This window comes from Trachypithecus francoisi, unplaced genomic scaffold (genome assembly GCF_009764315.1).
Source record: "Trachypithecus francoisi isolate TF-2019V2 unplaced genomic scaffold, Tfra_2.0 Lachesis_group1, whole genome shotgun sequence".
In the NCBI taxonomy this organism is placed as follows: domain Eukaryota; kingdom Metazoa; phylum Chordata; class Mammalia; order Primates; family Cercopithecidae; genus Trachypithecus; species Trachypithecus francoisi.
Genome location: NW_022681454.1, coordinates 21,940,527 through 21,965,948, shown reverse-complemented (window position 1 = coordinate 21,965,948; position 25,422 = coordinate 21,940,527). Strand labels below are relative to the sequence as shown.

Sequence of the window (25,422 nt, the reverse complement as noted above, 5' to 3'; positions counted from 1 at the left end):
AAATACTTGCTTGTCATACTAAATGAACACTTTGGGCTTTGCCGGCTGATCACCCTTAGCAACTCCAGAGCAATGGCTTGGGAAAGTTGTTTTCATGAAAGACTCCCTCTGTACTGTTTCTTCCTCAGAATAGAATTATCTGAACTACATTTGAAGAGCGTAATTTTAAACTGGATTAATTTCAGGGTCCATAAACGAAAACTTGACCCACACAAAGAAACTTCAGCCAATAGAAGAAATAGCTAGGGACCCAGACTATATAGCAAAGGAATAGTTTAAAAGACCACTCAAGGATTTTGTACATTTATGAATATATTAATGAAAGCAAATATTGAATATCTGGGATTTTAGTCTACTCTGGGTCAAAGTGGCTTCAATGTTATGTTAAGTAGCCTAAGGAGTGGACACCTTAACTCTTCAGGCCACTGTGATAGCATGTGCATCAGTGAACTGCGGGAGCCATTATGTACATTAATGAGACTCTAACACACTAGTTTCTAAAGTGTGTCAAAGACAGAGAGGCCATATCCATGAGGCAGCCAAGGTCGTGTCTTCAGCATAGGCCAGAGAAGTCAGACGAAAATGTTAGGTTTGTAATATAATATCCAGATCTAATCTCAAAACTGTTCCATACATTTATTTATTTATTTATATTCTCTACTGGACTAAAGGAGGTTTCCAAGTCAAACACTTTGTGATTGAGGCAGACTTGACTTTAAAGAATTAAGTGTATTTAGTTATAATTCCATAAAGACTCCACTTTGTAATTCATGTTTTTGTCATGAATGGAAATTACAGAGATTCAATTCCAATGCAAAAATGTTTATCTTGACAGAGTTTGACTAAATAAAGCTGACACACATCATCTGGAGCCCAGAAGTTACATTAACTTTCAAGACCAGAAGAGAAGTGAACCAGAGAAAAGAAACTAACTTTAATATGCTGAGATCTTTCATGTCACAAAAGCCAAGCCAAAGCTGAAATCCAGGGACAAAAGCAGGTTTTACCTAAGAAGTTGTGTTCTGCGTCATATCCTTCCTGCTGGGAGTAAGGTTAAGCATTACCACTCGGCTAGCCGCATTGTGAGACCTCATTACTTCAGACCGCTCTAATGTGGAATTTGTGAAAATTTCATCAGGGCCCTGGCTAAAACTCCCTGGGATTCACAGAATTTAGGATTGGAAGATGATCACATCCAGACAGCAGCTGTGCCTGCAACATTCCCTATCCCCACTGAATGCAAGTGCGCGGTAGGTACTTAATAAATAGCAGGTGATTTCACGCACTTGTGGAATGACCCTCCCACATGGAGCAGACATGCTCCCAACAGCATCTTCGGCAGATGGGAATCTGGCATCTGCTTTTCTGCCATCTATTGACAGGCCTCTAATGATCTCCTGAGGACACTCATTCTCTTACTCAGCCACTCTAATTGTGGGGAAGTTCTGTCTTAATGTTGAACTAAAACCTGTCTTCGTATAATGGTCCCCCACTGGCATGAGTCCCGCCCTCGACAACACCATAAAACGAATTTTTTTAGTCTTCTACCTGATGGTTCTTAAAAGAATTAACAGAAGTTAATAGGCTTCTCCATACACACAATCATCCTAGATCCTGTCTTCTAGGTATAATTTAGATTGTGAATATTAATGTTAATGCCCAATGATTCCCAGGATGGAAGATAGTATTACACATATAAACAGAGAGTGATGGTACCACATCTTAATTTAGACAAATTTTTAATGACTACAATGTATATAATTGCTTCTAGGAAGAATATCCAACAATTTCCACCAGGCTTCTACTCTTGAGTACTTCCAAATTTAATTTCTAAAGTAAATTTCCAAAGCAGGAAAGAATTTTTCCCCTACTAACTTTCATAAAGAGTGGAGAAGACTTTGCATTGCCTGCTGTGCAGCTGTTTCCCTCCCCAGGCAAAGCCATCTAGTGAGGTCCAATGGAAACTTGATGAACACAAACTTATTTCAGTGTATTGGGACTTAGAGCGTCAGTCTTCCTGGGAGACTCACTACCTCCTCTGGACACAATTCAAACTTTCCTTCCCAGAGCAAGGGCTTATTTGTCTTCCCTAGGCAACTTGCCTTCATTGTGTTAGCAGATGGAGCCTGCTAGAAGCCTGCACTGGATACATGTCTACATAGACAGTCTTGAGGGCTGTATTCTAGAAAAGGGAAAACTGATGGATAAGGTCTCTCTTACAACATCGCTTCGGGCCTGCCATTGGCCTTGTAATCTGGGAAAAAATCAAAAGCCTTACACACTTTCCTTGTGTGCTTTACTTGCAACATACTGTTTCTGAAGAAAACAATTTCCTCAGCCCCTGCATTTAGCTAGAAAAACCTCTTATATAGGCTAACCACAGTCTTTTATTTAGATTAGCCTCTAACCTCTTAAACATATTAGTTCGCCCAAACTCTTACAGGTTTCTATAGTAGCATCCCCTACATACAGAACTATTGCTCTTTTTTAATATCAAAACTTTAAAGAATACTGTTAACATAAAGTCATTGTAGATTTGTATAGTCTTTGCAACCATTTTCTTAAAAAGTAACATTTTTGAGGAAGGAAACCTTCATTCTAATGGTACAGAGATATCATGTGGGCTAGCAGTAGGGCTCCCTATAAACTCCCATATAAGAAATGCATTTTCAGCCTATGAGCCACTCAAGGATATTCACTCAGCACTGTTTATAAAAATAAAAAAAAAAAAAAAAAGGAAAGACCCCCATACACCCATCAACAGAAGAGGGGATAAATAAATGTGGTCTCGTCATACATCAGAATGCTATAGATCCACTAAAAAGAATGAGTCAGAGCTAAAAGGATCAATATGAATAAATCTCAAAGAACATAATGTTGAAAATACATATATATCTATAGTGTGACACCATTTATGTAAAAAGTAAAATGCAGAAAGCATTATACAGATAGGCCATGGATGTATAAGTTTGTGGCAAAATGTGTAGTGCACACACTTCAAGATCAGAGTTAGCCCAAGTGAAGGAAGACAGAAAGGAGATACAGGAAAGATATAAAGGGACTTCCCCTGGGCCAATAATATTTAATTTCCCGTTTTATGTATAATGTGTATGACAAGATATTAGCATGTGTTAAATCTGGGCCATAGTTATATGGGTACCTGTATTTTTCTATGTGTTTGAAATAACTCATTTTTTAAGTGAAAGAGAAAGAAAGTTGTGCTTTATTTCCCCAAAGGAGCTACTATGTTTCTTCCCCTCTGATAATGAGATCCCTATTATTCAGTGGTTTTCCAATTTTCCTTTTTTTTTTTAGCACCAGAGTCTTCCTTTCAAATAAAATTTTTTATGGATTCCTAATATACACAACCAATAAAAGCAGAAGTGTCCTGGAGCTCTGCTTTTCCTCCCTCCCTCTGTGTATCTAACTGAGTCCCCAAAGATGTCTCCATAGATCAGAAAGATAAACCAATGGTGAATTCCTTTTGACCTGAATGCCAGGAAGCTGCAAGCCAGTGTTCAAGCTTTATGTCAACAACTACGGTTATGATATTCACATCCTCCCACCTCCCTCCTTACCACTGATTAATGAGCTGGTATTTCTTTTTATCAAGAACCTGAATTAATAAAATGGTCCATCTTCAATAATTCACAAAAATTAATACCTCTCAACAATTTAAACTGACATTTCTTAATTGTCATCCCTACGATTATTGTGAACCACAAAGATTTTCCAGTACAGTACTTCCCCTTCGCCACAGGGGATATGTTCCAAGATCCCCAGTGAATGCCTAAAATCACGGACAGTACCGAAATGTATATACACTATGAATGAATTTCTTTTCCCTTCTTCACAATTTCACAGATAGAAGATTCATTCTTACCGTAGATCTGAGCAATGTCAGCATACAATTTTTTTTCTTTCCTTGCTAATTTGAGAACTTTCACTTTTTCCCTTAAAGGAAGGACTTTATGCTTTTCTTACCAGCATCACTACACTCGCATTTTGGGCCCATTATTAAGTAAAACAAGGGTTACTTCAACACAAGCACTGTGATACTGCAACAGCAGATCTGATAACCCAGGTGACTCCTAAGTGACTCATGGGCAGGTAGCGTTGACAACATGGGTACGCTGAATAGAAGGAGGATTCATGTCCTGGGAGGAGGGAGGAGGACTGTGTGAGATTTCATCAAGCTACTCAAAATGGTGAACAATTTAAAACTTATGAATTGCTTATTTCTGGAATTTTCCACTGATTATTTTTGCATGGTGGTTGACCCCAGGTAACTGAAACCACAGAAAGTAAAACTATGGTTAAGGGGAAACTACTGTGTTTGTGTTAACCAAAAAAAAATTTTTAAATAAAAATACAAAAAGAACACTTTTTAACAAAATAAAATACCCCTTAAATAAAAGAAAGCACTAAATTATTTAGAGTGAATGTTGTTACAAAAATTCATGAGAATCCAGCACACGAAATGTCAAAATTTAAAGAATATGGTATATAAATGGCCTTCAGCTACCATCCAACACATATTTTTTGTCCATACTCCATGAGCTAGTTTATTTGGAATCCCATGGAAATGGTTTTCTCTTTTTTCAATTGTTATTTTAGGTTTAGGGTACGTGTGAAGGTTTGTTACATCGACAACACAAGTCACGGAGGTTCGCTGTACACGTTATTACATCACCCAGGTGTTAACCACAGTACCTAATAGTTATCTTTTCTTCTCCCCTCCCTCCTTCTCCACTCTCTTCTCAAGTAGACCCCAGTGTCTGTTGTTTCCTTCTTTGCAGCACAAGTTATTAATATGGCATTTTTTCCTTTTTTTTTTTTTGAGGCAAGTCTCACTCTGTTGCCCGGACCGGAGTGGAGTGGTGTGATCTCAGCTCACTGCAACCTCTGTCTCCCAGATTTAAGCAATTCTCATGCCTCAACCTCCCAATCAGCTGGGATTACTGGTGCTTACCACCACACCTCGGAAATTTTTTGTATTTTTAGTAGAGACAGGGTTTCACCACATTGGCTAGGCTGGTCTCAAACTCCTTCCCTAAAGTGATCAACTCTCAGCCACCCTCTGCAGCCCTTTCAGCCTCCCAGAGTGCTGGGATTACAGGCATGAGACACCACACCCAGCCTAATATGGCATCCCTATGACCAACAATGTATCCATACAGAAAGATAGTGTAAATACTTTAACCTCAATTTTGTGAGTGTTCTGAAATTTTCACCCTTTCTATTAACATAAATTCATTTGTTTTATTAGGTTATCTTATGCTGTATTTATGAAAATGTCACATTTTTTAAAGAAGTCTATTTAACAAAGCATTGCAATTGACCATTCAAACACAACAAAGCTCAAAATCATAGTTCCCAGAAAATTCAAAATAGCCCAATAATATACATATGGTTTGCCAAATATTAAACGTATTTGCAGTAGCCAAATAGAGGTGTACCACAGCTCGAGGAACAAGGACTGCTTTACCATTGAGTTGCTGACTTTTAATATATGTCTATATAATGAGAAATATCACTTTGGGGAGAAATTATACACAGTAGCAGTAGCAGGCAACCTGCCTGACCAACTGAACTGCAGCTACCCAGTGAGCTCCATATCAGAGAAATCACAGAAGAGTAGAATGCCAATTGTTGCTTCCTGGCTGGGCACCCAGGCTTCCAATTCTCAACGGACACCCATCCACACATGACCAAAGAAGGCTTCTACATTTTGACAGGAGAATCCTAATCAATCTTCCCTTCACACCAGGCCTGGGCTTGGTGTGCAAAATTATTTCTTTATCAGCTGTTTTTCCCCTTGGCCTCACTCTCCCTTTAAGGGAAACAAGCAGTCTCTGCCTTACTTCATTCACTGAGTAAGTATTGGGGATGTCAGCTGGGATGTGAAGGACACTATGAAAAAGAAGCGTGTCAGGTTGCATAGAGGGACTTTGGAATAGGGCAGATATTTAAAGGAAGGCAGAATAAGGGAGACGAAAAGGAACTGATGAATCCTATGTCCTATGTTGACCCATCAAACGACAAAAATCAATCTGCTTGCCTGAAAATGTACCATAATCAAGATCACAAAGGAACAATAATATGAATGAATTTTTGAAGAGATGTCCTTTAACACAAATCAAGTGTTAAGACACTTTTTACAGCAACATATAACATTGGTGTGTTGGGGGGAAAAAGACAAAGGGGAAAAAAATTGGAAAGTTCAAAGAACCACAAAAATGATAAAATGCATAGTGAAGTTTTCATCAGGAAGGTTATATAGCCTAAAAAAACCTAGTGAGAACAAGTCCAAAACATGATTGGATAAGAGTAGAGGTTGATGAAACACCACGATAGACTGACTATTAAAGTCAGCTGAGGTGTTCATCTCTAGAAATCCATAGGAAAAGAACAAACAACCTCAAAGGTAGAAGACTTAGGTCCTCATCTGCACCAAATCAGAAGTGATGGCCAGGACTAGGACCCTGTGTCAAAATAATACACAAAAAGGGCCTGGTATAGGTTCTAAGACTGTTGTTCAAGGATACATAAAGATTAAATCTAAGATATCCAACAGTCAACACACTGGCTCTGAGAAAGGATAGAAGACCAGTGTGAAGAGACTCCATCCAGCAAATGCCCAGTTTATGCACAGGGAAAAGTTTGAGTTCCAACAACCTGCAAAAACTCTTTATTAGCTTGATAGTCAGGGAATGTGGTGCCCCAGCTAATCAAATGTTTTTTGTTAATTGTTGCCACATGCAGAAGGATTACAAATTTTTAAAGAATGAGAATAAATTAAAATACACTTAACACTGAAACTAAACTGATTATAATTTAATCTTTCTCTAATTATTCAGAATGCATTCTGGGGTCATTAAGAGAAGCATAAATTATCAGTGCTTGATGACTGCGCAGAAAGTCACAGTTTTTCCAAAATCCTGGTTACTGGATGCTGATAACAAAGAATTCACTGCAATAGTTATCATTTGGAGGATTTATGTGGTAGGCATTTCTCTAGGATATGAAGTACGCCATTAATCTGCACCAAAAATACATTTTCAGAGATGATGAACTGATATTCATAGAGATAGAATAACTTGCCCAAGGTTCACAACGTGAAAGAGTATCAGAGCCAGATTTTGAACATGGATCTGTCTTTAAAGAATGTACTCTTTCTGAAACCATGTCTTTTGCAGCAACAGAGATGAAGCTGAAGGCCATTCTCCTAAGAGAAATCACTCTGAAACAGAAAATTAAATGTTGTATGTCTTTACTTATAAGTGGAAACTAATGGTACACATGGATGTACAGAAGGAAATTAAATAGACACTAGACAGTCAGACACTAGACACTAAAGTGGGGAGAGTTGGAGGATGGATGAAGGTTGAAAATTACCTATTAGGTATAATGTTCACTGTTTGGGTGATGGGTACACAAGAAGCCCAAATCTTGCCATTATACAATATATCCATGTGCATCCTGCATATGTATCCGCTGAATCTATCTAAATCAATCAGTCAATCAATCAATCAATCAATCAAAGAATACGCTCTTTCACTATGTCAAACAAGCAAAACCTTGTGGCCTAAGAGTATTCATAATGAAGTTCTCTGCCTGACTATACAAAACTTGTACACAAGCAATGGGTCAAGCTATTTGTTTTTCTAGGAGTGCTAAGGGATTTTTTTCTGAACCATTCTTGACATTGTTACCGTCTATTCATGAGGGCAGCAAACTTGGGGCATGAAATATTTTTGAAGCTTCCTTTTTTTTTAAGGCCAACTGCTCATTCGGAGTATCAATAACATATCCTGAACATCTCTGGGAAAAAAAATGTTTTAAGGGACTAAATCCACAGAGCCTCAACCACATAAAAATGATCTACTAATAAATGTATACACTTAAAATAGACTCATTTACTCATATTTTATGTGCTGATCTAATTTTTTATTATTCTGCTCATTTTCAACTATGAAACATATTTGACTTGACTATTACTCATAAAAGAATATGGTCATTTAAAATTATTTAAAACTTTGGGTTGTGTCTAAATATTAAAGAAATGAATTCTACTTGTTGCCAGGAGAGTAAAAAAGGTTATTTCATCAGCAAATGTTAAACATTCCTCCTCCTACTCTACTCCTATTATCTATTGTTTAGTCTCCACTCATTAATGTTTTCACCTGAAACATCAATGGCTTCTTGTTCACCTTCACTCACTAGCACCAATTAAAATTCTTCAAGGTTCAAATGCCTTTTCTTCCTCCACCCACAGTAGTTCCACTTATTTTTAAAGCAGGCAGTGATTCCTATAATGGACTTTCACAAATAAGGGGGGAAATGTGGCCAAGCTTTAGGATAGCACAAACTAATCTCAGGCCATGATACTGTTGCATTGCTAATCTCAACACACAGAATACTTTGCTGTTGATGAGATGACCCTATTCAGTGAGACAGGCCTCTCTCCCCAAACTCTGTACATAGCCTTTTCAGATAAGCCTTAAGAATTACTTTCCAAAAGAAACTATTTTCATCCTAGCACCAGGGTGATATTTTCATTGTATTGAAGAAAATGCTACCTAAACAGTAACTTGCGGTAAAAGCAGTACTGATTGGAATAAGCTCTATGCTCAAAAGTCAGAATAGAAAAACAGACTTGCCTATGTGAAGTCTCTGCACAGACTTCTAATGAGACTGTAATTCTGGAAATGCTGCAACATGATCCCTCCTTCTAATTCAGGATCTTGCCCAGAAATAAAAGTTTAGCGTTCAAGTTAAACATAAGTAAAGTTAAAATTACTATGCTATCTAATTGAATTAAATTATGCATTTATGGTAAAGTTCAAAAGCTCATACTTAACTATCTTAAAATTTAATAGATTTGGTGCCTCTTGCCATAATCGTGTTTTGAAAGGTGATTTTACTGCTGGTGATTGTAACTGCTGTGAAGTTGTTCAGCTGGGGATTTTATACTAATGCTTTGAAATGAGTTGGTTCATCCAGTTTCCTCTCTGAGATTTTATGCTGTCTACAGTAACTTTGTTAAACTTGAGTCTGAAGTGCCCTTCTGACTCTATGAACTCTGAGGGAAATCTTTCTCAAGCAAAGAAAGGTGAGGTTCATTTTCAATGTGAATGAATAGAAGAGGAAACACTCAGATTGAAGGTCAAGAAAATGTTACCTGGAACCTGAATCAATATCAATAGAAACAGCACATTGAAGAGCAAGGTCTAATTTTATGTCCATGTAAGAAAGGTGTTAAATTTCAAATTAAGTAGCTGGATAAGAAGAATGAAGAGAGGTGGGGTGTTTTTTTTGTATAAAAAAGACCATTAATTATAATTCCTTGGACTAAATTTTATAGCCTAAGAAATTATCAAGAGTTCTAATAAAATGTGATCTGTGACATACTTCTGCAGAAGGACTATCTAGAAGGTCACGAAATTCTTAGGCTGGCAGTATCCCAAAAGATCAGCTAGTTCAACCCTGTTATTTTTCAATTAAAGAAACTGAGGCACAGAGCACTTAAGAGAATTTGTACATGAGAGCTTTAAAACTCTATCGTATATTTAAAACATTGTTGTCCCAAAGGGAATTTTAATATCAAAAGGATATAATTAGTGTTCATGCATATTCCAATGCATACAAATTGTTTATAATAGAATAATCTGCCACTTCTTTAGAAGTCAAAAAAGCACAATGGTGGTATAAGTCTAATATTTCATTGAAATTCCCAGAAGTAATTCAGTTTTTCTGCTAATCTAAGCTCAATCTCCTTGCCAGTTATTGAACATTTACTGAGCACTTATTGAATGCTGACTATATTGCTCAAAACTCCAAAAATTTTTTCTGGTGAGAATTTTGTCTTTGAAAATGGTGAATAAAATCTTTAGGTACACTTCTTCTGCCTATGAGTTCTTATACCTTTTAATAACTTTCATTTTCTCCTGAAAATGCTCTTCTTTTTTTTTCAAAGATTATCATGGATACTGTCTTCAAGAATCAAAGTGTCTCTCAAGTTTCATATATTCAATTGTCTTACTCAACAAGTATTTGTTACAACGTCGCTGTTAGAAGTCCATGCAGTGGTCATGGCATCAATTTTTAATGTTTTTAATCACAATATTGCTTACTTTTGTCTACATAGCATCAGGCTCACTATTGAAAAAAATAAGATAGGAGATAGTGAACAAGTAATTCACACAAACAGGAGTCTGTGAAAGTTGGCAGGAACAATATTTATATCACTGTAGAGCAACTGACCAATATAAGCAACATTGAAGCTCTAAAAAGGTAAGATGAGAAGACTACAGAGAGAAAGGTTATAGAACTGGTGAGATCAGCATTGCCTAAGGTCTGATAATCAGCATAGCAAATCCACAATTTCATTTTTTTTTCACTGCACCCAGAGCTAATCCCTACTAATGAACAAGATTTTTATTTACAAAACCTAATGTCAATGTATTAATTTACAATGAGGAATATCTCTTTCCAAGCATGGGAAAACTCATGTTAGGTTTCCTGAGCAGAAATAGATAGCACTTGACCATCTACTTCTTTGGATTCTTTCCATGAGCCCATAGCTATCCAATAGAATCCTTAACACAGTTATCCAGGCAATGCCTGTGAATCACACTAAAATTAAACTCTACTGGCTGTATTCAAAGGCAGTGCTTTTTCACTCCCAAGATGACTAAGAGGAATATAGTAATCAGGTTATTCTGGAGATCAGGGAATAAGAGCTAATGTAGACAGATGCTCGAGGACCACTTCATCTACACTCTGGAGGAAACCTGAGAAATTCACCTTGCTTCAATTCCAGTACCCCTCTGATCACTTGAATATTACAACATGGCTCTCTCCTGGGACAGTTTTTAAAAATCATTATTGAATCCTCCCTGAAGCTATCTAGGGAATAGAAAAGAATAGATAAATCAATAAATAATAAAAATCGTTATTGAATTATTTCTCTTCTCCCCCTTCCCCTTTTTCTAGTTTCCATTCAGCCAACTCTTCATATTGGAAAGGTTAATTTTTTTCAGATAAATTACACTTCAATTGTTTTCCTTATTGGTCTTTTCACAGTTATGAAAACAAAAACTGAGCTTCTGCTTACTGTTACACTCTACATTTTCATGGAAAAAAAAAGAAAGGTTAGTTTGAAATCATCTGATTTGTTTTAAAAGGCTTTATAGTATTCTTAAAATTCACTGGACCTGAGATGGTGGGAGACCTTAAGTAATTATCACTTCAGAGTAGTTGAAACTGAGTTAAAAAGCCCAAAGCGATGTCCATCAGTTGGGGCACAGCATAGATATTGGAATACTACAGACAGAGAAGATAATGGTTTCCAGTTAAAAAGCACAAGGGAAGAGTCTCTGATGTGTGATCGAGCTGCTTCTCACATGGGCAACTCCATGAAACCTGTTCTTGTGAAGCAGGTATGCCAGGTTCTATGTTTCTAAGAGAATGTGCCTGATAAATGGTTTAGGTTTCTTATCACATCAATATGTGCCTCATCAGACAAGTGTGGTGAAATAGCTCATCAACAAACTTACATAAACTTACAAAGATAGATAGGTAGGTAGGTAGGTAGATAGACAGATGGATAGATAGATATTTTTGTGTGTATGTTATTCTGGACTTTATTATGCACTATGTTAATCACTAGTTCATAGTACATGTTCTCTAAAAACACTTAAATTGATTGTACTGTTACAGCAGCTCAGAAATGTGCAGGAAAATAAATTAATAAAATCTGAGAATCTAGATTTTGAAAAGACCCAAATAATGAGCACCAACCCCTTTCCTTGGTAGTGGAGAATGTTGAGGTCCAGATAATGTATTTTGACCAGAGTGATGGATGTCCTTAAGCAGATGCATAAAGTACATATATCAAATATGAGAATAACATCTAACAGTCTAAGGTGTTCAGAGCATATATAGATATAAATGATATCATTTTATTTTCACAACTGACCTTGGGTTAGGCAGAACAGCAGTTAGCATTAGTCCCATTTTACGGATGAGGAAATTGACATTTAGAGAGTACTAATGATGACTTACCCAAAGGTACACCACTAGAACACAGAACTCTGTTCATCTTTCCTCTCCAAAGCCTGCAGACTTTCTACTTCGATGCATTCTACTCTTCCATACTTCCAAGTGAGAAGGAAGGACAAATGACAAGCATGCCATGGGTGGAAGTAGTAGGTGGTAAATGAGAAGGGCATATGGCATATTCCTCTTTAAGGTTATCTCTGTAAACCCTGGCTATCTGAGTCTAAGTGTGGTCTACATATGTAGACTAGTGGGACACAAACATAAGAAATTATTAACTTTATGACTTTTCAAATTCCACAAATAAAACTACCATGTATCCAAAGGAAATGAAATCAGTATGTCAAAGAGATATCTGCATTCCCATGTTCACCGCACCATTATTCACAATAGCCAGGATGTGGGATCAACCTAAGGGTCCACGATGGATGAATGGATAAAGAAAATGGGGAATACAGTGCCATTTTCACAGATTTAGAAAAATATTATTCTAAAATTCATATGGAACCAAAAAAGAGCCTGAGTAGCCAAAGCAATCTTAAGCAAAAAGAGCGAGGCTGGAAAAATCACATTACCCAACTTTAAACAATGCTACAAGGCTACAGTAACCAAAATAGCATGGTCCTACGATTTGATCTTAAAAAGAATAAAATCCTGTCATCTGCAACAACACGGATGAACTTACAGGACATTATGTTAAGTGAAAGAAACCAGGCACAGAAAGACAAATACCACGTGATCTCACTTGTATGTGGAATCTAAAAAAGTGGATCTCATAGAAGCAAAGAGTAGATGGTGAGAATAACATCTAACATTTTAAGGCATTCAGAGCATATGTAGACATAAATGATCTCGTTTATGAGTCTGGGGGATTCACGAGATGCCGTTTCAGAAGATACAACATTTCAGTTGGATAGGAGGCACAAATTCAAGAGATTTATTGCACAACATGGTGATTGTAATTAATAACGATGTGTTATATTCTTTTAAATTACTAAAAGAGTAGATGGTAAGTGTTCCCACCACAAAAGAAAAAAAAAATGATAGTGTGTGAGGTAATGCATGTGTTTAGGCATTTTAGATTGTACACATGTTTCAAAACAACATGCTGTACACAATAAATAGATACAAATTTTGCCAATTTAAAAAATTAAAAAACAAAACCTGCACACTCTATGCTAGCACCAGCACTAGCCATTCTCATGCCCAGCCTTCGAACCTTGTTCTTCCTCTGTGTTCTAACCTGGCCCCTCGAGGCTAGCAGCCATCCAGTGCAGCCAGGAGCAGCCTTGCTAGCGGTGCTGAGTCAATCCAAATCCCACCCCACATGGCCCCAAAGCCATACAGTTTTATTTAACAGGAGTTATGAGATGAACTGCTTCCTAGGGGCCAAGGTGACAAAGATGTCCTCTGAGAAGCAATAAAACAATAGATACAGAGTGAGAATCTATATTCAGGAATTTGGGTCTCTATTCTGAGCTTACAATGGATTTTTAATTGGCTGGTGTTTCTAAAAGGTCGCCGTATTAACCTTTGAGTTCTTTCCCTAATGCTTAGGATTTTTGTCTAATGTACATTTAGAAAAACACAGGTGCTTAACACATTTTGTCCAGTTAAATGGGCCTCTGTGATCTGAAATTGGCATAGGCAGGTGGCTGCCAGGTCTGCACTACTTTGGGAAATAGATGCATTTCTCCTTTACCTGCTCTCCGTGGGAAGGGAAAGACGTAGGGGGAGGGAGAATGCTGACAGACAACAGCAGGGTGATTCTGTGCTCAGCATCTTGTCTTGGTGGTATATCCAAGCTGCAAGATTTATAACCTTCTTGTTACAATGTATCAGCTTCAACACTTTCAGTGAAGTCTTCAATAACTTCGATGACATCTTGCTGAGGGGTTTTGTCATTAAAAGCTGAAAGCTGGTCATTAACAAACCTTCTCTGCAATCATCTACTGCTGTGCTAACTCAGGCATGGATCTGCCTGGAAAGTTGGACTGGCTCAGAAACTTTTCAGAAGGCTGCATTTTTTTTTTTAATGTGTGGGGTATATTTCTTCAGGGACAGAAAATATGCCTCCCAACCATTTAGTCATTTATTTCTCATTATTCACTATCTAGCCTTTCCATGAGAGAACCAAATTCAATAAATATGTGTATAATACTGCTATCTAACAGTCACGGTGCTTAGAGCTGAAGATATAATTATTAAAAAAAGACACAGTTCCAACTCTCAGAGAATTCACAGCACCCTCCACTCCCCCCCCAAAAAATTAGTCACCATTTACAGAATCCTTACAAAATGTGCCAGACTTTTATTAGGCATCATAGGCATTATCTTGCTCATTTTTCACCACTCTTTAGAAGATCAGTGTTCTTATTATCCCCATTTTAGAGATTAGATGACTGAAGTGGTTGCCTGCTTCAGAATTTTCCCAAAGGTTTTGGGCTCATAATGGGCAGAACCATGGTCTCAAACCCATGTTTTCTCCGACTTCAAGCATGCTCATCTGCTTCAAACAAAACTGGGCCAGGAAGAAAGCAAACAGTATGGCATTCCAGGTGGAAGAAGGATCACAAGCCAGGCTAAAAGCACACATGGGCTGGGTAGGTATGAGAGACAGGTTGAGCACCGCTCAGATCCCCTTTCAAGAGAATTTAGGTGATGGGAACGGTATCGGCCATTGGAGCAATGGCCCCTGGCTCCCCATCCTTCCTCATCTCCATGAAAGCATTTAGACTAGAGAGATATCCATTTGTGTGCATCTACATATGAAGCCAAAATTGCCCATTGGCTCTAGAGTATCGAGGAGTGGCATAAATGTTATGAATATAATAAAAATTCCTATGATATGAGAACATTTTAACTATTTGAACATCATTGAATCCTAAACTTACACAGAGATCCATGTGGCAGAACAATTCCCAGTTGCTTGACAGCAGTTTCCGCTGTCAACGATTTGACTTTTCACCTAATCTGGTCACCTCGCAGAGGGAAACAATGAATGGGGTGCTGCTTTCTCCTCCATGCAATTCACACTAGAAAAAGCCGGAGGACCAATCCAGAAGTTCCTCAAAAAGGAAGAGAAACACTCAAATGTGGGGAAATAGTCTGCTGTAATTTGTGGGGCGATAGAAAGATAACGAGTCTTGGAATGGCATCTTTTTAATAACAAGGAGAATAACTTTGAGGTAATTGATATGTTTTTAAGAGTGCACATTTTGTAATAATAATAATTGTTACTATTGGCTAAGGTGCTACTATGGATCAGGCAGTTGATAAGGGAATTTTACACATTAGCTCATGAAATGGAATCTCGATATAACAACCCTGCCAGAAAAAAAATGAAAACATTATCCCCATTTTTATAGATAAACAAACTGAGGATTTGAGCGATTTGGTAAAGGCCCTTACTGAATAATTTGCAGATCTAGAATGCAAATCTAGTTATATGTTATTTCAAGTTTTGGGCATCCTTTACTCTTACCTGCATCTACATTAATTAAAATATAACCTATTTAAAGGTGTTTCATACGATTAAACAATGCAAAGATTTAAAAGGCACTAGCTGATTTCTCTTTTTATTCTAAAATGATATTTTTTTCTCTTTTTCTTTTCTCATATCCCAAAAGGAAACAGAAACATTAGCATACCTTTTAATGCTCGATTAATAGCTGTGGAAATCGACCTGAAGAGATCAGGAAGACCTCCAAGCGGACCCATTGATCCATCTACAGTGTCATTGTGTGCCTGTCCGTATGTGTGATGTTGGAGGAAAGGCTGTGTTCGCGGGAATCACAGAACCATCATCCATCTGACTCCCTGGGTTTTGGTGAGTTCTCACCTGCAGCACTTCCCAGGAATATCTTCCTTGGCCTGTTATTATTTTTAATTGCTCATAGGGTGCTTCTTACTAGTAAAGTTCTTGCCAACCAAGATCATCAGCATTACCTCGGAGGAGTCTCAGAAAACTGATTAGCAAGTTCAGCTCTGCTCTTTTGATGAGAACTAGGATATGGGACATCTGAGCTTTGCTCAAGGTCACAGAACCTGTCAGCTCATTCACAGACAGCTTGAAGTACTCTGAAAGAATACACGCAAGCCCAAAGTAACCAAATAGAAGGAAAAGTTTCTGTGTGGGAGGACAAATAAACACTTTAACTCAGAGAGCTCTGAACTCACAGATTATATCTCACACCAAATAGTTAACAATAATAATAATAATAATATACATGCATTCAGCCTTGTTCCAAAAAATACTACTTCGTGACTTTATGATCTTTAGCAAATAATGTAGCCTCTTTGAAATTCAGTTTCCTCATCTATAAAGTAGGAGTAATGACCTCATTACTTTTTGAGGTCATTTGAGGTTTTAAGAAGGAAACGAGATGATGGTTTCAATTAAAACTCTTTTTATTCAAGAGATAGAAGCCCAATTAGAATAAGATTAAGCACAAAGAGCACTTTATTATGATGAAAGCAATGTTCTCTCGAGAACTTGCATGCAGACAGATCTCAGGAAAAACAAAAAGCAGAGGCTCCAGCACTGTTTGGAAGTTCTTCATGTTTACTTTTCCTTCCTTCGATGCATGGATATCTTCCCTTCTCACTGTGCCTAAGCTTACAGGGTAGAACCGAGCCACCGGTGGCTCACAAAGCTACATCCACCCAACCCAGTCCAAGAGATTAAGAAACTAATTGGTCCACATTCTAAGTCCCAGGGAAGAACTGAAATTGTCCCAGCTCACGTCCTGTGCCTATTTTGGACCAGTCAATTATCTGCTCAAGGAGGAGGATTGTATTCCACTTGCATGGATGTCCCTGTGGTAAGCAAGTAGATGGGGAGGTGAATATTTTATAGAGGAAAGGGGAAAGAGACTTGCACCACAGCAGAAATAATTGGTGTCCACTACGAGAATACATAAAAAGGTTACCACACCACGGCCTGGCGTGGTGGCTCACGCCTGTAATCCCAACACTTTGGGAGGCCGAGGCGGGTAGATCATGAGGTCAGGAGATCGAGACCATCCTGGCCATGAAGAAGCCCCGTCTCTACTAAAAATACAAAAAAATTAGCCAGGCATGGTAGTGGGCACCTGTAGTCCCAGCTACTCAGGAGACTGAGGCAGGAGAATGGCGTGAACCTGGGAGGCGGAGCTTTCAGTGAGCCAAGATTGCGCCACTGTACTCCAGCCTGGGTGACAGAGTAAGATTCTGTCTCAAAAAAAAAAAAAAAAAAACCAGTTACCACACCACTATACCCAGTCCAGAATAAATACATTTATGCATATGTTTTTCTTCTCAATATATACATTTCTACACATTTAAAAAGTCTACACGTTTTTTTTTTTTTTTTTTTTTTTTTTTTTTTTTTTTTTTGAGGCGGAGTCTCGCTCTGTCGCCGGACTGGAGTGCAGTGGCCAGATCTCAGCTCACTGCAAGCTCCGCCTCCTGGGTTTCCGCCATTCTCCTGCCTCAGCCTCCCAAGTAGCTGGGACTACAGGCACCCGCCACCTCGCCCGGCTAGTTTTTTTTTTGTATTTTTAGTAGAGACGGGGTTTCACCGTATTAGCCAGGATGGTCTCGATCTCCTGACCTCGTGATCCGCCCGTCTCGGCCTCCCAAAGTGCTGGGATTACAGACTTAAGTCTACACGTTTTTAAAACGACAAAACAAAAATAGTATGTGTCTATTACAGTGAATATAGCTAGCCTACTGTTAAGATTCAAAAGAGAACATAGATGCTGTAGATAGTAAATATTTTATATGCCTAATAAACTTCTCATCAAGTAATCTGAAGACAAATTAGAAGTTCAACAAATTGGAAAACTTATTTTTTTGTCCTAACCCTATTCTCTCCTGTCTCTTAGAAACCCAAATCTTTTCTCATTTTTCAATCTTACCTTCTGTTACTTTTCTATCCTTAAATCACCTTAGTTTGGGGTCGATCATTAAGTGTTTAGCATTAAAGATCTAAAGGATGATGTAAAGCACTTGAAACTATTTGAAAAAACAATGAAATGCGTCTATATGATTCGCGCTGAACAGAGGACCAGGCTGGGAATGGAAAAAAAAAAAAAAAAAAGCAATTTCTCTTTATCTCTCTTTTCCCAAAAATACACAGAGCAATTTTAGGCAAGTCATTTGTGTTCCCTGTAGCCATCCATAAATCATAGCAACTAGCCTATTTGTTCTTCAGGATAAAGCCTGGGAATCTCAATAGACAAACTATGAATAGGACCCATCTACAGGGAGAAGTGGAGAGGAATCTCAGACAACGACAGATTTCCCCCTCTTATCAGAAGATGAACTCCCACCCGGAATAATCTATTTTGTGTGTAATACAAAATAATTTCTTCACTTGGGTCAAATTGCAAGAATCCAATTGCTCTCTGCCAATAAACTCCAGGCCTGAGTGAAGGATCCAGTCAATAAATTTCAAATTTTGGAAAAAGACCACTTTGTGTCACTTTCCAGAATTCCTTCTGGTTATTACCAGTGTAATACTGAATAATTTTAGAAAGAATAATGTCGGAACCTCTCAAACAGAATGATAAAAATTAAGTGTGGCTATCGTGGTTTTTTTAAAAAAGGAAATTTAAAGTCTTATTTTACATTGGATTTTGTTGCTATGACATGATTCCTTTTTAAGGAGGAGGAATTGGCTGGACACAGTGGCTCATGTCCATAATCCCAGCACTTTGGGAGGCCGAAGCTGGTGGATTACGAGGTCAGGAGATCAAGACCATCCTGGCTAACACGGTGAAACCCCATCTCTAGTTAAAATACAAAAAATTAGCCTGGCATGGTGGCAGAAGCCTGTAGTCCTAGCTACTTAGGAGGCTGAGGCAGAAGAATGGCTTGAACCCAGGAGGCAGAGCTTGCAGTGAGCCGAGATAGCACCACTGCACTCCAGCCTGGGCGACAGAGCGAAACTCCATCTCAAAAAAAAAAGGAAGAAGCAACAAATAATGGGAGAGGAGGTGCTAACTGGCCTAGAAATCTGTGTTACCAATTAAAGATTATTCCTTCATGACTGTTTTCAAATATGATAAGAATTCATATGTAAAGAATTCCATGGAGGGAAAAGAGGTACCAAAATAACAACATTATCTTAAAACACAACTCACATTTTCCATACGACAATAAAAATGTGTCTAACTGGGCTGCTTGGTTACAGCTTAAATGCAACACACATTGATGGAGAACTTTTTTTGTGCCATTTTTAAGTTTATTGCACAGATGCTTAATTTGGGTTCTTTAAAAATCCTGTCATCTCATTTTTTTTGGTAGTTGGGATATTAAAATATGCAAATAAGCATGTTATAGTTGATCAGTGCTAATCTTTTTTGTAATAACTGATGTTCTCTCCCAACAGCCACCACTCCTTCTGTTCTTGTCACCTTCACTCGGGAGTCACAAAATGCTGAAGACAGTCACTTTTTACTTGATTCAATTTCAGGAGGTTGTAGCTAGGCCAAAATCCTCCACTTCCCCTTTCCTACTTTTCCCCCCTCTCCTAATTATATGGCTTTACATTGATTTACATGGATTTCACCTTTCAAAAATTATTGGTCTTTGCTGAATGCAAATAAGCAAATGGGAAAATTATATTAAGTTTGCACAATTGATCTCTCATCATTTCAAATGGTACCTTTGAACAGTTCCTGAAATGTCTGTCTGAAATGCTCCCAGCGTTGAGTGTCATCAAGAGGCACTGGGTCACTCTGGGGAAACCCATTCTCAGTGATATAAATTACAGGGTTATTATATGTATCCTAGAAAAAGAGAACAGAAATTTTATTCCAAACAGATGTTTTAAAAAAGAAAGCTCATAAAATCAGGTACATTACCCTCTATCTTCTGTAAGCTACAATCCCAAAACTAGTTTTCATCAAATTGCACTGACCCTATTAACTTAATTTTCCATGCATTGACCTTTTATAACTAACAATGGAAACACAAAACTGTGCAAATGTCCATGAAGACAGTCAAATGACTCTCATTATAATGAGAAGACAGAAATATCTTTCTTCCATCAGCATCTGTTGACTGTCACTGCTCCTTAACCCCTCAGTCCTGCCAGCAGCTACATTTGACATCCCCCACAGGAGGGGTTCTGAAAACCTGTACTTGAAATTTTAATTTTAGCTAACTGGATGTCATCCAATATAGTTGAGAATCAAAAAAAGGATCCAGCTCTTTCAATCCTTAAAATGTCTTTTATAATCATAGTTGTGACACCAGATTGAAAAATACATCCAAACTACTTCTATAGCCACAGCTAACTTTAACAACAAATCCTAGACTTTGACCACTGCTTTTGAAACCTTTACCAGCTAGTTACCCCCCATCAGCTCAAATCCTAATCAGATCTTCCCAGGCCAGCAAATGTATATGCTATTACCTAAAGTAATTCTTTTTCAGGTCCATATATACATATACATATGCCTGTCTCGCCCACCTTCACATATTTGGGTGTACATGGACACACAAAAAATCATGCATTTACCTTAATATACATCAGTAGTTTACGTACTCCCCATGGTACCACATAAATCCAATCCACATTTTTCCAAGACGGATCTGGAAAAAATTCAATTTCCGCATCCTGAAGAATACCTAATTCTCCTTTCTTGTTCTCCCGGTATTTGATTAAGCGAGTTGTATAATATTGCACAGCAAAAAAATCAGCAGTGCCTTTGATCATTTTCTTCTCTTCTTCAGTGAATTCTGGAAGCCTCGATGATGAATAGCCTTGCTTTTGACTCATGGAGGCAATCTGAGACTTGACAACTTCAGGATAATCACCATCGATGAATATGGGTTTAGCAAAGAAATCCAGATGGAATTTGATGGCTCTTTTAGCAGCTTCCTGGTCAGACACTGAGTTGGGATCTGTGGGTTCCAACCAGACCGCAAAAAGTGATAGGGACACCATACCTTTCTCTTCTTTTCGAAACAGGGAATCATAGCTGTGCCAGGATCTGGCATGAGCCTTAATCAAATTATGAGCTGCCTGATAACCTCCAGTTCCACAGTGAGGGATACCCGGAGGAAACATACCTAAGTCATATGCCATCACAGAAAGAACATTAGCTTCATTTATGGTGATCCATTGCTTGACACGATCCCCAAAGGTACTGAAGCAAAACTGAGCATATTTGTCAAAGGATTCAATGATAGACTCTGACAACCAACCTCCTTGGTCTTCTAAAGCCTGAGGCAAATCAAAGTGGTAGAGTGTCACGATGGGAGTAACCCCATTTTTTAACAAATCATCAATGATCTTGTTGTAATAATCAATTCCTAGGAGGAAAAAAGAAAGTGTTCAAAGAAGAAAAGTTATTTGTAGTATATTGGCAATAAAATTTTAAAAAGGGAGAAGATCAAATAATTTTCTGAATGACTTTTATTCAAAACAAGTTTTATTACTTCCTCAATATAATCAATGACAGACTGAGAGGAAATACTGAGAATTCCAAAGAAGAGTAGTTGATCAAGAAGTAGGAGTTTAATGGGGTGACATGATTGAAAGATAAATGTATTAAAATGGATACATTTAGGCAGATCGCTGTTATCTAACTTTGTGTTATTTTCATACTTATTCAAATGATTTCATGCATTTCTACGTATGCTCATTTTTGTCCCTTAGCCCCACTAGAATACAAGCCCCATGATAGCAGGGGGCTTGTTTAATTCACCTCTGGATCTCCAAATCCTGGGACAGTACCAGAAATTTAGAGGTTAATAAATATTTGTTTAATAAATGCATGGATCCAATGGTATTAAGTATAAAGTAAAGGAATTGATCCAGATGACTGCCTTAATGCTTTTCCAGGTCTATTAGTCTCACAAGTCTAGGAAAACAGACCTACTGAGAATGAACTAGAGCCCAGCATCGGCCCCAGAATCTGGGTTACAAGGGCAGACAGCCAGAGGTTTGTGACATTAAGAGTACCCGGTTGGAGGTTTGCTCTAAAACCTTAACATAGTTCATGGGGATACACAGCCACCTCTGGCTGTCATCTGATTTTTCCAGGACTGCAAGTGTGTAAGAGAGAGTTTTTAGGCTTGCTACCGAGTTCTGAAAAACGTTTCTAAATTGAACATGGCCTGGCTCAGAATTTATGTCTAGAATTCACTGAATCTAGCTTAATGATGATGCTTAGCTTGGAACAGGCTTTCTCGAGAGGCTGATGTTAGTACTTCATGTGGTTTTATGTTTAAAAACATGGAGGCAACCTAAGCTTAGACAAGAGAAGCTGCCCTGTTTTAAGAAGTTGTTTCCTGGATAAAGATTATGAAGTCATATGTAGAAGTGTGTTGCATTGAAAGTTTGCCTAAGGAAAAGGTCCCTTTCTTTTTTCTTAACCTAGGAGCCTTCATTTTTAAAAATAACAACATACTTTTGTATGTATTTCATTCATTCGATCATTTGTTTAATTCCGTTAATACACATTGATAGAGAAACTACTATATGCTTGACATACAAACATAAGCAAAACAAATACCACCCTTGTTCTCAGGGAGCTTATTAGCAGAGACTACAGAGAAATTCATAAACAATTACAATAGAGTAGTAGATAAAGTACAGAGTCCTGTTTTTTATCTACAAAAGGTAGTACAGATAAAGTACAGAGTCCTTCCTATTTAAGGGACAAGTACAGAGTTCTATTTAATTTATGAAAAGAGATATCCATCCTAAACTCAAGGTATTTGAAAATATTCTGAAATCAATGTAGCATAATTGTTTCAAGAGTTAATTATGGTGCCAGACCACCTAAATTCAGTACTAACTCTTTCACCTACTAGCTCTGCAACCTTGGGCAAGATCCTTAATCTCTCTGAATTATCTTTTCCTGTATGAGAAATATGGATTATAATAGAAACCTTCTTCAATTAATTGTTGTGAGAGTTTAATGAGTAGATAAACATGTTAAGAACAGTTCTTGGCATATGGTCAGGGCTCAGTACAGGTTAGCGATCACCAAAATAGTAATTATTATTGTTATTAGTGACACCTAAGCTGATATTTAAAATATGAATACAGGTTAATCACTTAAAGTGAGGAGAAAAATGTGATCAAGGAAGAGAAAAAGAGGAAGCAAAGAAACACAAAGGAAATGTTAAAATAAAGACCACTCAAACGAGAAAAACAGACTATTTACTTAGAGTTTGCTATATCAAGAGAGTCGGCCACCAATACTTGCATTTGGCAGGTATTCAAATACAGTCAGGACAGAGGAAAAGCTTTAGAGTGGAAAAAAGAGAACCCTTGGGTGTGCCCTGATTAAAAGTTGTTGGCCTTGGGAGGCGTTGGAGCACTAACTAGAAGCAGGGCATCCTTTGTGATTAGTTTGGGGAGCACATTTGGTTTTCTCTGGTTGCTCCTGAATTGGAAGCAGGGAGCAGGCGGTTGAAAATAGAGAAGGTATCAGTTGACCACACTGTGACTATTCTGGGCTGCTTGCTGCAGAGGCTGTGGTTTGACTTTCTGGGTTTCCTTTGTCAGTCAGAGTTTTATTATCAGATATGACCTGGCCAGTGTTTGTCTATTGACTCTCTTTCTGGGAATAAAAAGTTCAGTATAAGGAGAGTGTATCAAAAGAGGAATAAGAATGGTGAGAGATGAGCAAGGTAAGCAGAAGCCAAATTATGCACAATCATGTGTTTTCTCTCTGTCTGGGTAAGTGGGTATTTTTGACACCAGCTCATTTATTTTGCAAACTGGAATGTACTGTGAATCATGCATAACAACTCCATATTTGGAAGACACAGTTCTGTGCTATTTCTCACTTGGTAGCAGAAAAACTCATCCTCCCCCCAAAGTTGTCCATTCTCTAATCCATGAAACCGGTGAACATGTTACCTTCCACGGCAAAAGGGACTTGGCAGATGCAATTAAGGTATGAACTTTGAATTGGGAAGAGTTTTCTAGAGTGTCCAGGTGGAAACAATATAATGACATGAGTTTTCAGAAGTGGAAGAGTAAGACAGAACAGTGGGTCAGAGAGACACAACAATGGAAGAAGAGGAGAACTGGCAGCTTGAGAGAAACTCAACCCACTATTGCTGGCTTTAAAAATGGAAGAAGGGGACCGAACGCGGTGGCTCATGCCTGTAATCCCAGCACTTTGGGAGGCAGAGGCATGTGGATCATGAGGTCAGGGGTTTGAGACAAGCCTGACCAACATGGTGAAACCCTGTCTCTAAAAAAAATACAAGAATTAGCTGGGTGTAGTGGTGCGTGCCTGTAGTCCCAGCTACTCGGGAGGTTGAGGCAGGAAAATCACTTGAACCTGGGAAGTGGAGCTTGCAATGAGCCGAGATTGGGCCACTGCACTCCAGCCTGGGCAACAGTGTGAGGCTCTGTCTCATTAAAAAAAAAAAAAAAAAAAAAAAAAGGAAAAGAAAAGAAAATAGAGGCAGGGGACCATGAGCCAAGGAATGCAGATGGCCTTCGGAAGCTGAGAACAGTCCTTAGCTGATAGCCAGAAAGGTAATAAAGACTTCAGTTCTACAGTCACAAGGAACTGAATTCTGCCAACCTGAATGCACCAAGAGACAGACTGTTCCAAAGATCCCTCAGAAAGAAACAGCCCTACAGGTATCTTGATTTCAGCCTCACAGACACCCATGTCAGACTTCTTACTTACAGAACTCTAAGGCAATGAATTTGTGTTGTTTTAAGAAGCTAATATGTGGTCATTTGTTATAGTAGCAGTAAAAACTAATGTACTCATGAAATTTTATAAACTTTCCTTTTTTCTCTCAATGAAAGAGTATTTCACCATCTCACCCCTGTGCCCCTGTAAACCCACATTTCTACATTTGTAAATGAGATATCTAAAGATAATATGATAAAATAATCTGGGTATTGGTATGTGAGAGGGTTTTCATAGACAACCCTTACCATTGACTTTGAACATGAAAATAATATTGGCTTTCATCTATTGAACTCGTACTATATGTACCAGATGTCATGCATTTTGCCAAATCCAAGCACTAAGCTTTAGAGATGGGTGTTTTTATTCCCGTTTAAAAATGAGAAAACTGAGATTCAGAGAGTCTCAGTGCTGACAAATGGCGTGGCCCACATTTAATCCCAGTCTGTCTCACTATAAAGACTAAGCTGTTCTCACTATGACATCCCACTTCTCATGTTTACTAATGTTCCTGTACCAGAAACATGTGACTCTATTTTACCAGCCTTCATGGTCACCTACTTCAGACCTGATCACAATATCAAATTCCTTTTTCCCCCCTTTGTGGAGAAGTCATTAATGATGGACAATCAATGTAATTCAAACCACATGATAACCGTCCGTTGAAATGAAGATAAGTACATTTTAAGAAATT

General features: G+C 38.1%; 1 protein-coding gene across 1 annotated transcript in view; it reads right to left on the bottom strand.

Moving 5' to 3' along the window:
• Positions 1-25,422, bottom strand: part of LOC117085211 (cytosolic beta-glucosidase) — a 122,473-nt gene that overhangs the window by 46,771 nt on the left and 50,280 nt on the right. The window contains exons 3-4 of the mRNA XM_033213893.1: positions 20,573-21,369; positions 19,715-19,838 (exon numbers count right to left, since the gene is read on the bottom strand). Of these exons, the coding sequence (XP_033069784.1) occupies positions 19,715-19,838; positions 20,573-21,369 (921 nt within the window). The remainder of the gene's footprint in view (positions 1-19,714; positions 19,839-20,572; positions 21,370-25,422) is intronic.